At 48.1% G+C, this 16,466-nt stretch overlaps 1 protein-coding gene across 3 annotated transcripts in view; it reads right to left on the bottom strand.

The window, feature by feature from the left end:
• Positions 1-16,466, bottom strand: part of Igf2bp2 (insulin like growth factor 2 mRNA binding protein 2) — a 111,817-nt gene that overhangs the window by 30,892 nt on the left and 64,459 nt on the right. For all 3 annotated transcript variants that reach the window (XM_087902041.1, XM_087902044.1, XM_087902045.1), the window contains exons 3-4: positions 3,361-3,409; positions 1,841-1,892 (exon numbers count right to left, since the gene is read on the bottom strand). In XM_087902041.1, the coding sequence (XP_087758167.1) occupies positions 1,841-1,892; positions 3,361-3,409 (101 nt within the window). The remainder of the gene's footprint in view (positions 1-1,840; positions 1,893-3,360; positions 3,410-16,466) is intronic.

Below are 16,466 nucleotides of genomic sequence, written 5' to 3'. Positions count from 1 at the left end.
CAGAGGTTTCTGATCTGCAGCCTTCTAGACGGACGGAGAAGGCTGCTAGACTCAGACTCCCGGAGAAGTCATCCTCTAGGAATCCTGGCTCCTTAGACTTGCTCTCACTTCCACTAACAGTCTCTGTTCTTCAGAGATGTTTGTCTGCTGAAAGTCATGTGGTCCTTGATTCTAGAGTAAGCTGAGCTCCATTTAAATAATTTATTTCATTGTTCATTAAAGTTTCTAAGACTCTACTGACAGGCTGTGCCGGATCGAAATCACCCACGAAACAGGACAAAAGACAAGCTCAATAGCTTGCTCGAAACCTTGAGGGGCTGGAGCCGAGCAGTCTCCCATGCGCAGGGGTCGGAGGGCTGTGTGTTGCCCCAGTGCCCTTGAACCCCTCCTTCTCAGGTAGCACCATCCTGAATCGATTTCCCGGTTTTAGCTGTATCTGTCTCCATCTCTCCAAAACTTGGATTTCAGGCATGCGTCACCACACCCAGACCAGAACTCTGTTTTAAAATTTTTTCAAGTTCATACCTGTAAAGCTATCTCACCACTAGAATGTCTTCCTTCCAACGACAAGGAAGTGAAAACTGAGAATTCATAGAAAGCATGTTCTCAACTCTGAGCACGGGCAAGTGGCCGTAAGAAACGAGTAACTTCTTCACCACTTCCCTTCTTTGGGTGTGGAAGGGAGCACACCCAAATAACTGCTGCTTCAAGACGATTATGCTAATTACACTGACAGACTAGACTGTCTGTGAAAAATAGGATGCTCTACAATCTTTTCCTGAGGACCTTATAATCCCTTACAATTGTCTATGAAATACATCAACAGGTTTGCGCTGAGTGACGTGACTGTCCGATGCTACCGGAAGGGTAGAAATCATGCTCGTTTTACACAAGTGGACACAGAATCAGTGCGGTTCAGTTGGTGAGGCTGAGCGACTGTTCCAAGGGTTCACGGGTAAGGAGCAGTCATGGCCAATGTAAAAATCATTTTTACCATACTTTGGTGTCGTCATTGTCAGGGTCTTGGGATCCACCTTTCTGGGACTCTAAAGAGCTATGTAGGACCTCATTTTCAGGTGCCTTTTTGGTTCCTCTTAAAAAGCAGCGCCTCAGGCATTAGCCAGAAGCCATGGGGAGCAGAAGAGAAGAAGTATTCCCTGGGCATTTGTAGTGCTGGTCCTATGATGGCCGGCCTCAGATCTGAGTGCACACAAAACCACTCCAAGATTCTCAAAACCACTCCAAGATTCTCGATTCAACCACGAGCCACTCCCTCCACCCCGAGTCACCGCAGGTTTGTGCTGAACCCAAGGAACCGACATTTTCATAAGAATCTTGGTGGGGAAATCCTACCTCACAGTAAACAGACACTAGGTTGTGTCCTCCCTTCTAGAGAGGCGGAGTCAGCTAAGTCACAGCAGTGACTCAACTATTCTCAGACAAGTTAAGTGCGCGCCACCCCAACTGTGTCTGTCCAGTGCTTGCTCACTGCAGGTGTTAAGACACAAAAGTGGTAGGCGAGGTAGCCACACCTCTAATCCCAGCACCCAAGGCAGAGGCAGGCGGGTCTCTGTGACTTCAAGGCCAGTCTGGTTTATAAAGTGAGTTCCAGGTCAACCAGGGCTACATAGAGAAACCCTGAAAGAATATATTCCCTGAATGACTGAACTATACAGATATATAAAGATGACAGGCGCAGATTCCTCTGACAGGGAGGTGTACAGACACCAGAGGAAGCACATGTCAAAGGCATTGGGACTCACTACTCCTCCCTGCTGACCCCAACCTAAGCGATAACAATGTCCTCTCCAGTGAGCTAACTTCCTGACCCACTCATTACCTTGTTCCACATTCTCCACTGTCCCACACTCGGCCAACAGTCCATCCAGCACCTGTGAAGAAACAGGAGAGAAAATCATAAAAAAAGACATCCATTTCCCCTGCAGTGAAACACACAGAGAAACAAGGACAGCAGAACTGGACCGTAAGATGGCCCACACCCACGCGATGGCCCGAACCACGCTGCGGACATGAAAAGCAGAGCAAAGCGCACTTCTTCAGGAGATCTAACAACTCTTCCTTCAGTTCTCCCCCAGGGACCCCTTATTCATTCATGTAATAGACTGTATATACTCCAAATTTTCCACAGTAAAAAAAAAGCTGTTCTTGAGGAGGGAGGGATGACAGTAAAGAGTATGTACTGCTCACGCAGAGGATCAGAGTTTGTTCCCAGAACCCACATGGCAGCTCACAACCACCTGGAACTCCAGTTCCAGGGGATCAAACGACCTCTCCTGACCTCATGTACTCTGAACACATGTGGTGCACACAGACACACATACATACACATTAAAAAAATAAATCTTTTGACAACGTTTGTTCTTTTTAAAGATTTGTTTTTGAGACGGGACCTGGCTGTCCTGGAAATCCCTATGTAGACCAGGCTAGCCTCAAACTCAAGAAATCTGCCTGCCTCAGCCTCCTACACACTAGAATTAAAGTCACACACACCACTATGCCTGGCTATGTGGGGGTATGTGACAGTGTGTGTGTGTGTGTGTGTGTGTGTGTATGTGTGTGTGTGAGAGAGAGAGAGAGAGACGTGTGTATGTGTGACAGGTGTGTGTGTGTGTGTGTGTGTGTACATGAGTGTGACAGGTGCCTGCAGAGGCCAGAAGTATTGGATCTGGGGTTATAGATAAGCCACCCAATATGACTACTGGAAATTGAACTTGGGTCCCCAGCAAAGGCCATGCAGGCTCAAGCACTGAGTCAGCTCTCCAACCTCATCCTTTCTCTTCTTTCCTTTTCTAAAGACAAGATAAAGCACAGCTTCATTTAAGGCTGGTCTGGTTTCCTGTGGGTTAGGGCAGTTTTTCTTAACAGTAGTGGCACTCCTGGCATCCTAATGTATTTTATATAAAGACAGAAATCTTAGACCTTTTAGTGCTCTGAAGATGTATCTGTAATGGTTACTCAAAGCAGCTAACTCAAAACAAAAACAAAAATCTACTCTAACAAAGAAAGTTCTATTTCTGCAGGTTTTCCAGTGCCTCGGCCAATCAGAATGTGAGATGACAAAAATCTTTCATCAGATCATGTGATAAGCATCACAAAAGCGTGTACACTGTCTCCTGGCTGTTGTGTTGGTACTTGTGGCCCAGTACTGAGGGAGGAGACTGTGAGGGGCCAGAGCGCACATCATCAGAGAGGGACAAACACAACCCCTAACTCGCGTTGTGAGCCCCAGCACTGGAAAGGAAGGACAGGACCCAGAGGCGCTGGGGTCAAGCCTCAAGACCTCTAATTCCTAAAGTAAAGGAAACTAAACTAGCGAGGTATCTGGGTGCCCCGACTTACCTCCCACTGCAGGTGAGGCGGGATGTTTCGAATTTGGATTTTCCTGCTCCTGTAAAGACAAGAGCAGTCCAGAACATTTTCTCTATACACTCCCACTTCAGCAAATAACAGAGGCACACATAAGATCACAAATCAAGTTCACTGTGCTACTGCATTTACTAAACCATCCACAGAACATTTCCACAGTGGATAGTAAGCTCCGTCTTTTTAAGGTTTCCAATTACCTTGGGAGGAAAAAAAAGAATCCAGAAATTGTAACAAGTTAAATAAATTACAATTTAAGTGCAGATTTATGTTTCCTACTAAAGTGGTCAGAAGACAAACTACTATATATTGTATTGTTTCTACAGTTACTCTACCAAAATACACACGTTTGCAACTGATCCTATTCCAAGACTCAAACACAAAGGATAAGATCACAATTACTCCAGGCCTAAAGAAAATCAGATTTTGTTTCATGTCAAATTTCATTTCAAAATTAATTTCCAGAAGGTAATTTATTTGTAACTCAAAATAGCACAAAAACCTCCTGACCCTCACACACTTGTCTGTGTATCCTCGGTTTCATGAAAATACAGACTTACATCTCTTACAGAGGCACCCGCATGCTCTCTCAGCACCTTGCTCCCCCACCACAGTAGCACACTGACCATCTTCCTAGCTTAGAAAGCTTCCGGTGTCTGTTTTCTGCCCCACAATGGTCCCGGCATTGATTTCACCCAGCCACTTTCCTTATCATGAGTATTTAAACATCCCCCCCCCACTTTTTTTTTTTTTTAATTTAGAGGCCCTTCTTAAGACACCCTGATAGCTTGATGGCTTTAACTGATTTAGGTATCTTCTTCTGTTTTGTTTTTTTCGAGACAGGGTCTCCGTGTAGCCCTGGTTGTCCTGGAACTCACTCTGTAGACCAGGCTGGCTTCGAACTCACAGAGATCCACCTACCTCTGGAATGTTGGAATTAAGGGTGTGTGCTGCCTAGTTCTCCATTTTTGTTGTTGTTGCTGTTGTTGTTTACATTAAAATTACATAGGAAAAAACGTCGGGCATGGTGATCTAGGTTTCTCATACTACTCTCGCGAGGCAGGCAAATCTTAAGTTCAAGGCCAGCCTGGAAAGAAAGGCCGCATGGTCTGTTTATTCCTATCTGCTGAGGCCACATTAAACCCTGGGAGACCCATCAGTGTACAGAGCGGCACTTTTTATTGCGCTCAAACTCTGTCAACACTCATTGATGGGATGCTGGCGAAGGGATGTGGCTCCCATTCCTTTCCCCTTCTTTCTGGTGTTAGTATTTCCAAACAGTGGCTGCACATGGCCCACATGCTGCCCCATGATTTCAACCTAGGCAGTCTTCGGGAAATGCGCCATTTAAGCTGAGAGGAGAACAGAGAAGTACAGAACAGAAGACAGACCAGGGAAGCGAGGAGCTGTGGCCACAGAGGCCAGAGGACACCTCAGGTGCTGTTCCCTCAGATGCCAGTAGCCTAGAGACGGGGTCTTTTTGCTCACCAGGAGTTCCTCAAAGCTACGAGGCACATTGTTTGGCTGGTTCAGCGACCGTGTGTGTGACTCCCTTGTAGTTTCTCAAGTGTGAATGCACTGTGTTTATGGCTAGTATGGGCTAGGACCTCACACCTTGTGGCAGGATGGAGAAAGAAGCAAGATTCAAGAGCTACTTTTCTGCCTCCATGTTCTCAATCTGATTTCTCACATTCTTTGTTCTTAAGAAAGAGGCATGTCGGTGGTGGCTGCACAGAGAGTCCCTACAGAAGATGCCGCCAAAGTCACCAGAATTTAAGAAAATAGAGTATTTCTAAAGAAAAAAGTTTAGTTCCAAATATATAAATACTGACTCTAACTGCTAACAAGAATATAGCCCATAGAAAGCAACTTATTTATTAGTCTTATTTAGTGGGCTCTCCTCATATTCCCCTTCTTTACCCCCTAAGCTGTCTCTCCCCATACTTCCTCTTTTACACCCCCTTCTCCTCTCTTCTGGTTTGATCCTCCTATTCCAGTCTACCCCGACCCATGCACCCTAAGCCCCTTCCCACCCACCCACAACTATCTACTGTATTTCCTCCCCTGGGGCGAGCCCTTCTTCCACACCAGTCCTATACTCTACACCTAACCTCTGTGGTTATATGGATTGGTGGGCATGTAAGCTGCACACCCACTATGGAAATCAGTGTGGCAATTCTTCAGGAAGTTGGGAATAGATCTACCTCAAGGTCTAGCTTTACCACTCTTGATCATACAACCAAAGAAGTCTACATCCTTGAGGCACGTTCTCAACTATATTCACTGCTGCTCTGTTCATAACAGCCAGAAGCTGGAATCAGCCTAGATGTCAACAGATGACTGGGTAAAGCAAATGTGGTCCATACATATAACGGAATACTACTCAGCTGTTAAACCAAAATCATGAGAGTTACAGGCAAAAAGCATCTTGATAGAACCCAGATCCTAAAGACAAATATGATTATGCATTTGCTTACATGTGGATGTTAACTGCTAAGTCTTTGATAAGCAGGGTACAATCCATATAACCCTTACTGTTATTTTAATTAACATGCAGGATTTATTCTTTAAAGTATACCAGAACTTGCTAAGAGAAGAGGGGACTCAGCAAACACTCCTATCTCTCTTTTTTTTTCAAGATTTATTTATTTATTATGTATGCAGCCTTCTGTCTGTCTGTATGCTTGCTGGCCAGAAGAGGGCACCAGATCTCATTACAGATGGCTGTGAGCCACCATGTGGTTGCTGGGAATTGAACTCAGGACCTCTGGAAGAGCAGTCAGTGCTCTTAACCTCTGAGTCATCTCTCCAGCCCAACACTCCTATCTCTTGTCCCATTACTACGGAGCATCAGCTGATCTGGCAAATCTGTTCAAGCGCAACCGTCGTGAAACTAAGGGCAGCTCATCCCGAATCCTAACTGAACCGATCTAAAATAATAGCGCTCCTTGTAATCGATACTTCTGTGTGAAGGCTACATTTCAGGCAAGCAGAAACCAGACCTGGTAAATTCCAGCGCTCAGATGCCTGGAAACATAATCTCTAAAACTGCTTGTCCACAACCCCTCCAGTCACAGATCTGGACATCAAGAAATGAAAGGAACTGAGAACTGGGAAAGGAGATCACCCTAGGAAGACCGACAGCCTGGGGCTTCGTCAGCCGCAGCTGCCCTGAGTCTCTCCATGTGGGGAAAGGTCCATGTGGTCTGAGGGAGGTCTCTCAAGTTGCCAGCCCCCACAGCATCACCAGGCTACCATGCCTGTGGTCAGGTCATCAGAATGCTTTGCTGGGAGGAGGGGCTTCTGAGGGTCCTTCCAGTCCAGCTTCTCCCTGAATCTGAGATGCTTTCTAGCTGTGTTGGCAGACATTCTGCGGACATCCTCTAGCAACTCACTGTTCATTCTGCCTTTTCACTATGGTTGTCTCTCTGTGGGCGCAGAACCCCATCACAGTGATTCCCTTGAGGGCAGGCTCTTTGTGGACTTCTAATACGAGTCAAGCACTTGGAACCCCGGGACTCCAAGAGTCCCCCATGACTGGCTGCTCAGCATGGGGCCCTCCGACCTACAGGAAAGCTGTGCTGCCCACTTCTCCAGTGAGGGGCCAGGTCAGAGTTTTGGATGAGTGACCCGGTGTTCGGCTCAAACACTGGTGACGTACGCATTTTTCTTCCTTTATGTCCACTGTCTTAGTTAGGGTTTCCATTGCTGTGAGGAGACACCATGACCACAGAAACTCTTACAAAGGAAAACATTCACTGAGGTGGAGGCTTATGGTTTCAGAGACAGTCCATTACCATCATGACAGGACATGCAGGCAGACACGGTGCTGGAGGAGCTGCTGCATGTTGATATGCAGGAAACAGAAAAAAGACTGTCTCAGTGGGCATGGCTTGAGCATACATGAGGCCTCAAAGCCCGCCTCCACAGTGACACACTTCCCCAACAAGGCCACGCCTACTCCAGCAAAGCCACACCCCTAATAGTGTCATGCCCTTTGGGGGGGGCATTTTTTTTTCCCTCAAACCACCACTATTCATGCAAGTGGGCCTTGCTTTAAAAGCTAAGCTTACAATTTAGCAAGGTGACTGGTTAAAAGGAAACCCCTCGAGCCCTTTTGATTTGCTATTTTTGAGACAGGGTTTCACGACATGGCCCTGAATTTATGACCCTCTCTCTCGGCCTCTTAAGGGCTAGGATTACACATGTGTGTACCTCCATGCTACCAAGGAAATAAATCTCTGTCCCTTAAAAAATACAAGAGAATAACGTCCTGGATTGTCTGGGTTGCTGCTTGTCTTTAGAACAAGCAAGCGCCTTTGGCCACGAGAATGGCAGTCACTCTCACCTTCATTGCTACGCGGCTAGTTACAGACCTTTCTTGGCCGTCTCTACCCTGGCCTCCCCTTCTTCCCGGTGCATTTCACTTGGCTCCAGGTACCTTCTAACTAAAGCATGGACACTTACTGGGTACCCTGCTTTCTTTGAATGGGCTCCCAACAAACACTGCTCCCTCTATTTGTAATATTGCCGTGTCTACTCCGCAGCCCACTTCTCTACCTTCTGGCTCTTATAACCTTCCCACCCTCTTCTCGGCAACATTCCCCAAGTCTTAAATGGGATGCATCTGAGGCTGAGCCCTTCACTGGTCTCAGCATGTTGTAGTCTCAGGTTTTTGCACAGATCTCCATTTGCTGAGGAGGTTTCTCTCATTAAGGTTGAGAATCTTTGTGGTAGTCTGAATGAATATGGTCCTCATAGGCCCATGAGGAGTGGCATTATTAGGAGGTGTGGCCTTGTTGGAGGAAGTGTGTCACTGGGGGTGGGCTCTGAAGTTTCAGATGCTCAGGCCAGGCCCACTCTTTCTTCCTGCTGCCTGCCGATCCAGATGGAGAACACACCAGCTCCAGAATGAGACCTTGGCTCAAAAAGCAAAGGAAGATTATCTTAGAATTTCTATTGCTGTAAGAGACACCATGATCACAGCAAAATTTTATTTTATGTGCATTGGTGTTTTGCCTGCATGCATGTCTATGGTCTCAGGTCCCATAGAGCTGGAGTTACAGACAGCTGTGAGCCACCATGTAGGTGCTTGGAATGAAACCCAAGTCCTTTGGAAGAGTTGTCAGTGCTCTTAATCCCTGAGCCATCTCTCCAGCCAACAACCATGGCAACTCTTATACAGGAAAGCATTTAACTGCGGCTGATTTATAGTTTCAGAGGTCCTTTATCACCACGGCTGGAAGCCAGCAGTGTGCAGGCAGACATGGTGCTGGAGAAAGAGCTGAGAGTTCTACATCTTAACCCACAGGCAGCAGGGTAAGAGAAACTGGGCCTGGGGTGGGCTTTTGAAACCTCAAAACCCTCTTCCAGTGAAACACTTCCTCCAACAAGGCCACACCTCCTAATTCTGATTATTCTTCCAAATACTGCCACTCCATGGCGACTATGCATTTAAATATATGAGTCTGTGGGGTCATTCTTATCAAATCACCACCACACACATATAGTTTATTACTTTTGGAGTGTGTGTATGTTTACAGATGGATATGGGTACACATGCATGTACATATGTGTACGTGAAGGCCAGAGGACAACCTTGGTGCTCTTCAGGAATGCTATCCATCTTGTTTTTGGGACAGGGTCTCTCTGGTCAAGAGCTCACCAAGCAGGCTGGGTTAGCTGGCCAGCAAGCCGCGGGGATCCAGTCACCAGTCTTTGTCTCCCCAGAGTGAGGGATGTGCACACCGCCATGCCCAGCTGGTTCATGTGGGCTCGGGTCCTATGGCTCCACATCCCTGACCTGACCAGGCCTTTCTCCGCAGCTCTACACCGCCAAGCCTAGATGTTTCATGTGGGCTCGGGTCCTATGGCTCCGAAAGCAAACACGTCCCTGACCAGGCCTTTCCCAGCAGCTCTACACCGCCAAGCCTAGATGTTTCATGTGGGCTCAGGTCCTATGGCTCCGAAAGCAAACACGGCCCTTTCCCCGCGGCTCTACACCTGTATCTTAGGTCGCCCAGTTGGTCATCTCACCTGCGTCTTCACTCCGAGAGCAAGAACGAAGCCAGCAGCAGGACCTGTGGGTTTTCCCCCCTTGCATTTTAACTGACATTAGCGAAGGCACCGGTGCCCTCAATAAAAGTACACAGTCACTTTCCCTGTGGCCTTAAAACACAGAACTGAAAACTCAAATCAAAGTAAACTGTCTGCAGCAGGAAAGGACAAGAATGCCAATTCCACACGGCCAGGACAGAGAGTGCAGCTGGAGCCAGCCGATGGCAGATGCTGCAGTCTGTTTAACTGGTGGCAGTACCTCTGTGGGTTTCCCCTTGTAAGCCACTTCAAAACAAAACAGACCTGACCCTAGCTTCTAGGCTAGCACTCTATGCCTCAGGCCATTATTTCTGTACTCTAGACTCCCAAAGCGATATAGGCTGCAACTACTGAACTTCAGATGAAATAGATGTCTATTACAAACATCAAGAACTGGCAAAATTATTTGGTCATGATAGAATTTGTTACAAGCTTTGACCATGCTGGGCTGGAGGTTTCGGTCAAGAATGAGTTAATGTGATTTGTAGGTGCCCAGCTAGCTGCATCCCTGGTTCCTTTTAAAACTAGGCTTGAGGATCCCCAGGGAAACTGCAGGCATGAGGGGAAACAGAGGAAGCCAAGAGCACCCTGTGGGATTCAATGAGGAATTCTACCTAACTAGGTCCCCCTTGTTTCTACAGCAATGCGGAGATTCAACAGATGCCACGGGGTCCTCATCTTGCGGTGGCACTAGAGCACTTTGGGAAACCTATTGTCTGCACAGAAGGGCGGGTGTACTGACTGACTCCAAAAGCTCAGGTGAGCTCGCCTGTTCCAGTCACATAGGCAGTTTCTACACACTCCACAGACTCAGCAGACCTGAGTTTCCTGACACCCTTCCCTTCCCCCTGACACCTTTCCCTTTCCCCTTTTGCCCATTTGTTATATAACAGCTTCTGAGGAAATAAGTGAGACGGCTTGATCAGAAATCCTGTCTTGCTATCATTTCTCATGTCTCTTGTCCCTTCATTCCTCTTCTCTAGGTTTTTCAGGGATCCCCATTCGCTCACATCCTGGGGGTCGGGATAAGAACCTCCCCCAAATATAGGTGGTACACATTCCAGAGAGCTCCCAGAGAAGGGTAAGGGTGCACTGCCTGAAAAGAACACACTTAATTCAGGAACAGGAGACATTTGATACAAAGTACATCCCAAAGATGCAGGCCTGCTTCAGCTCTCCAAGGCTGAAACGAGGAAGACACACACACACACACACACACACAGAGAGAGAGAGAGAGAGAGAGAGAGAGAGAGAGAGAGAGAGAGAGAGAGCGCAGCCCATTTAGTCTCTTTCATTCTTCTGGGATGAAGTTCTATCGTGTGGCGGTGGTAGGATATTCTGAGACAGGGTTTTGGAATGTAGTTCAGGCTGGCCTTGAACTAGCTATGCAGCTCAGGGTTGGCTCAAACTCATGACCCTCCTGCCTCAGCTTCCTGAGTGCTGGGATGATAAGTATGTATGCCTTCATGTGTGATGAAGTTTCCACTTAATAAAATCCATTTCTAGAAAAGTGATTAACTACCTTTATATGGTCCCTGACTTAAGATCTAACTAAGACTAACCAGGACACAAACAAATATGCACACCCAGCAGCGAGTTCAGATAGTTCCAACGCAAGTGCCGGAGGACTGCCTCACGCGGCTCTTGTGGCACCAGACCGTGCTCGCCCGTCACCAGGAACCGTGTCCTCAGCATCACACCTACCGATTTCGCTAAGCCATGCTTGGACCTCCCCGGTGCTGCCTCCTCTGCTACCAGCATCCTTCCCACTGGTCCTCGGGCCCCAGAAGGCAGGCCCACAGTAGTGTTCTGAGGGCAGCAGCCGTGCATCTGTGGCCTTTTCCCCTGGTCCACCCCACTGTGCTGATGCCATAGTTAGTCTTCAGCCAGACGCCTCCTTCCAGTCTACATCATAAACAATGAGCCAGTACCATTCCCCCCGCAAGAAGAAACTATGCCTACGATTTTCATCATTATAGTCACGATGATGATTATTAATGTTAAATTCTCTTGAGTCCTAAACCCCAAGGTGGCCGGAAAGCCGAGGGGTGGGGTCCAAAACAATCAGACTACCAGTACCCAAATATTCCTACCTGAGGCTAAATAGCATTGTGATTGATTTGTAGGCAAGGATGCTCTTTAAGTCTTATCTACAAGTGATGCCAAATCATGTAACAAACACCTGCCTATCAGAACCCAGTCCCTTAAGGTTGTCCAGCCTGCCGGCTGCACGCAGCCCAGGACAGCTGTGCTGTGGCCCGGCACGCCCGAGGACGACATCACGTCACTGTATCAGAAGGCTGAACCCCTGTACACTGGGGTGCCACACTGAACACAGCCAAATTACTCCGACAGCTTCCCTCTCTAGGGAGTGAAACACCAGCCTTCATTTTACGAACACTAAGACATAACTTACAGTGGTTTGCTCAGTCCAAGTCCCGATCTTTTCCTAGCTCATTTTTAGATATTTTTTTTCTGTTAAAAACAAACCGTCTTTAAATGCCCGGGCCTGTGCACCACCCTGACGATGTAACGTGCTCTAGTAAAGGCCAAGAGCACCAGGAAAGCTGGTGTTGGCCATCGGCAGGGCATGTTGAGGAAGCTCTCCTTACGCTCACTCTCTGCCCCTGCAGTTGTTACCACACAAGGGAGCGCTCTGGGGAAGACCAGAAGGAGAAAATCCTAATGGCTACTTATCACAACAGGAGGAGATTCAGAAAAGTAATTTTTCAGAAGGGAGGAGAGGAGGGGCAAACACCTGTAAGGCCGGCCCTCTGGAACCTGAGGGCAGAAAGAGCTGAGGCTGGCCTTGGCAACAGAGAAAATCTGAGAGCCGTCTGTAATCAGGACAACAAATGAAAAGACAAACATGCGGCACGCTTTGAGTGACAGGAGGGGATGCTGGTCCATGACCATCTTCCGGCATCTCAAAAGGTGCTGTGGTTTGGGGACCCCTGAGGGTCCCTTATGATGGCAGGGGCACACACCTGTACGGAGGCAAGGGAACCTTTGGGAAGCAGGCAAAGCAGAAGGTTCGTGGGTCACTGGGGACATGAGGCATTTCCTTGTGACTGCTTTGGCAGCTCTTCCACTCCCTGTTCAAAACAACATCACATGCTCACTGGTCCAGCTCCCCTCAATACTATTCATATGTGAGGCTCTCACTAGAACGGAGTTGTCCGGGCTCAAACCAAACGTCTGGGGTAAGTAACCCTTTGATCTCCATAAAATCAGCTGCATCGGGTGTTTGTGACAGCGACGAAAGGGTAATACACAACATGCTGATTCTTTTTAAAATGAGCTGCTAGCACCAACATTACACAAGTTGAATACACAGAAACCTACTTTTGAGAACAGGGACACAGCTCCACCAGGAAGTAGACTGGTTGCCTGGCACGATCAGACTTCCAGCACCAAAGCCAAGGTGGGGATTAAACTCACCTTTTAAAAAGAACCTTGGAGAATCTATCTTTAATACAGACAAACAGACGATGGAAAGACAGAATAAAAATTGCTTATTTTTTAAAACTAAGTCTTTTTCCTCAAAATTTCCTATATATGTACTGTATTTAATCTGAGGGAAATTAATTAGGGATACTTCCCAGATAAAAATGTGATTGAAAAGGTATTCAGAGAGACCAGACGTTTCTCAAGAAGTTCCCCCACTCCTATAGTGGCTCTGAGGGAGCTGCAAGGTCCTCACTCCCCTGCACCCCACCAAGCAACCTGCAGCTGTGGGGCAAGGTCAGTGGTGCCCAAAGGCAGGCCAGCCACAGGGCCTCACAACTCTGGGGCTTCAGCACAGAATTTCAACTTCAGATTCACATTGCCTCCAGGGCTCCCCCTTAGCACATCAGCAGCTAAGCAGGCTCCAGCAGGACCCGCTGTTGAGATCAGGTTGTGCCCTGCCCTGAGTTACACCATTTTGTGCAGAACAGTGGTTTTCAGGCCACGCCTTATCCTGAGAGACGGTTTTGAGGAAGGCCATTGACTCCATTTGGAGCAGGGGATGGCTCTGCACGGGTGTAGACATTTGAATGGCACCACCTGCCTGGCACAGCCACACAGCACAGACTGGCAGGCGGCTGCTCCTTAAGGAAGGTCACACCCACCTCTATAAAGTTTTTACAGTGAATGGGGACCATGAGCATAGGGGTGTATTAAAACACCAGGAAAGCGGGCCTGAAGAAACGCCAGAATAAGGCAAAGGTGCAACCCCTCACCTGGCTCCCACGAAGAGAAGGACACCTAACTCTGGGACGGTGATAACTGCTCCAACCTGCCACAGGCAGAGAGAGCGCTTCCGACTGTCCCGGGAACTTCAGTTTGTGGCAGTCCCCACTGCTGATGTGGCATACTCTCAAACTGCCATCACCTACTCACCTGAACCTGGTCCTGCTCTCTGCCTCCCCAGCCTCTACCACACCTCACTTCTGCAGCTCTACCCAGCCCTGGGGCTGCTCCACAGTGGTGGCAGCACACCCCAGCACCCAGAGACCCTTGTCATTCCTGCTGGCTTCTGCCTCCCAGACATCCGTGAAAGCCCTTGAACTCAGCTGGCCTCTTCATCCCCTTTGCGGCTACTCCACAAGGGATACACGTATGTAGCATACACGTATGTAGCTACAGATGTATTTGCTGTGCGGTGTGTGACCTGAGAGTGAAAGTTAGCAATTAAGACTGCAGTAAGAAAACCCCTGCTCACCTCAGCCAGGGCTATCAGCACATGCAGGACTACTTGACAAATAATTGCCTAGGGAACTGTTGTACCTTGTGAATTTATTGTTAGTCAACAAATTCTGACACTGTAGACCACAGGTGTGCTCCTTCTGTCTCTGTGTAGTGTGTAAGTCACACACAGGAGTCAATACCGGACTTAACACTGGTGCGATTCATTTACCCTTTCACGGATGCTGGGATGTGAGGCAGGGAGGTGAAGGGAGAGGGGCATGCAGCTAGACAAGATGCTTCCAAATCAGAGTTATGGCATCTTGGCTACAAGACAAACCTGATGCAAAGAGAAGACAAAAAAAATGGAGAGCAAGCGAGGGCCTCGAGAGGCTTCGGCTACAAACAGATCACAAAAACCCAGACGACATCTCAATTAAATCACAAAAATCCAGACATCTCAATTAAATCTTGTTTGTATTAAAGTTTTAACAGCTCAACAAAGAGAGCAGACAGCAGGACTCAGAGAGAAATCCCCATTAAATGTCAGTTGTAAGTAGTCGCCCAGAAAACTGATGTGTAAAATCTCCAGTCCACCTTGAACTGCAGAACAAAAGCTACAACAAGCAAAGCTTCCCAGTGAATAGCTGCAAACCAGCAAGGGGAGGGAGAACCTAGGAGTCACCCAGGGCACATCCCGCAAACAAACACAGAGGCGACTCAGTCTCCATGGAGGACAGACAGCTCTGTCTCAGCCTGACCTGAGAAAGCCCACCATCCTCAATGACTGAAACGCACCAGATTCCTAAGGCCCAGTCCCTGGAGCCCAGCTTCAGAGGCAGAGGGTCCGCGGGAACACGGCTGCCCGTGCATCACCTCCAGCTGACTCTGCTAGGCAGCTTAGCGGGACAGCACAGACGGAGCTCACCACCACAGCCACTGCCTTCCAGGAACTCCAGCCAGGGCTCATCAAACAGCAGCAAACCACAATGACACTGCCCTGCATCCCTCTAGCCACCAGCTGAGAAACAAACCTTAGGGATGGGCAGTGTCGGCGCGTTTCAGAGGATGCTGTGCTGTTCTCTGCTTTGCGGAGGAGTTAGAGTGAGCTTAGAAATGGTAGGTGGTGAGACAGGAAGCTTACAGTGAGAGCCCTGTCCCATCTAACCTGGAACAACTGAATCTGGTGGAGGCTGCACAGGAAGTAAACACGTGAACTCAGCTGAACAAAACTGCAGACTTGGCCTCTTTACATCAGGGCTGCTGAACAGAGAACTCTGGCCTCGTGCTATGGAATTAAATGAGCACACACACATGGATTTACATACATACACAGTTCTTGCATGCATGCACGCACACATTCACACTGACAAGTTAACAATATGTCACTGTGCAATTAAAACACAGAAGCTGCCTGCAGTGTCACTTCTAAGACCAGATTCCATTCTAACAGACAGGGTTTGTCTCCTTCCTGAAGGATATGTCACTCTTGTCCCTGGACCAAGTTGGAAGCTGCTATCCCGGGAAGACAACACAACTCAACAGATGAATTAGGATTCAAAGTATGAATTAGGATCCACTGAGGTCTATACAGAGAGGGGGAGATAACTGTGAACTATGGACGGATTTATGATTTCAGCAAATGAGATGATCACAATCACTCAACAAGTTTCTGCCCCTTGGAAATGATGGCGCGGGGTCATATTGGATTTTTTACGACATTGCTGACTCTGGTCATGTAAGCAAGGGGGCCTGTCCCTGAGCTGCAGGCCTAGCCCAGAGTTATCTTTTCAATGCTCAGAATTTACTGCTTGCTTATATGGATGCCTGTAGCCAAAAGTCTTAGAAAAAGTCATCATAAAAACTCTCAGGGCAACTGTTACAAGAACTCTCTCCCTGGGGGTTTGGAAACAAGAGCCTTCATTATTGAGCACCAACAAAACCAAGGCGCCATTCTGAAGTTCAGCTTGGGAACCAATGAGCCCATCGAGACTACTTACAGAGCATGCGTGACGATGACCGGAAGGTAGCCATGCCACTGAAAAGTCTCAGGTCAGCATGGATGACTCCCCACGGCTTTGCAGAAGGAGTCCCCCTACCCCCTGCAGGCCATTTCCACAGTCTATATGCTCCGGCACCTCCCAAGACCATCAGGGTACCAGAAATCAGGGCAAAACTGTACACAAATAGCTGGAAGGTGCTGCAGGATGGCAGACTCAGGTGAGGGTCCAACAACCCTCTTCAGGCCTCTGCTATAAAGAAATACCAGCAGTCGCCAGTCCTGATCTGGAGGGGGACGGTCACTTGCACAGATGCTC

This window comes from Myodes glareolus, chromosome 2 (genome assembly GCF_982192425.1).
Source record: "Myodes glareolus chromosome 2, mMyoGla1.1, whole genome shotgun sequence".
Taxonomy (NCBI): Eukaryota; Metazoa; Chordata; class Mammalia; order Rodentia; family Cricetidae; genus Myodes; species Myodes glareolus.
Note: the sequence above shows the minus strand (reverse complement) of the source record. Positions and strands in the feature narration are given on the sequence as shown.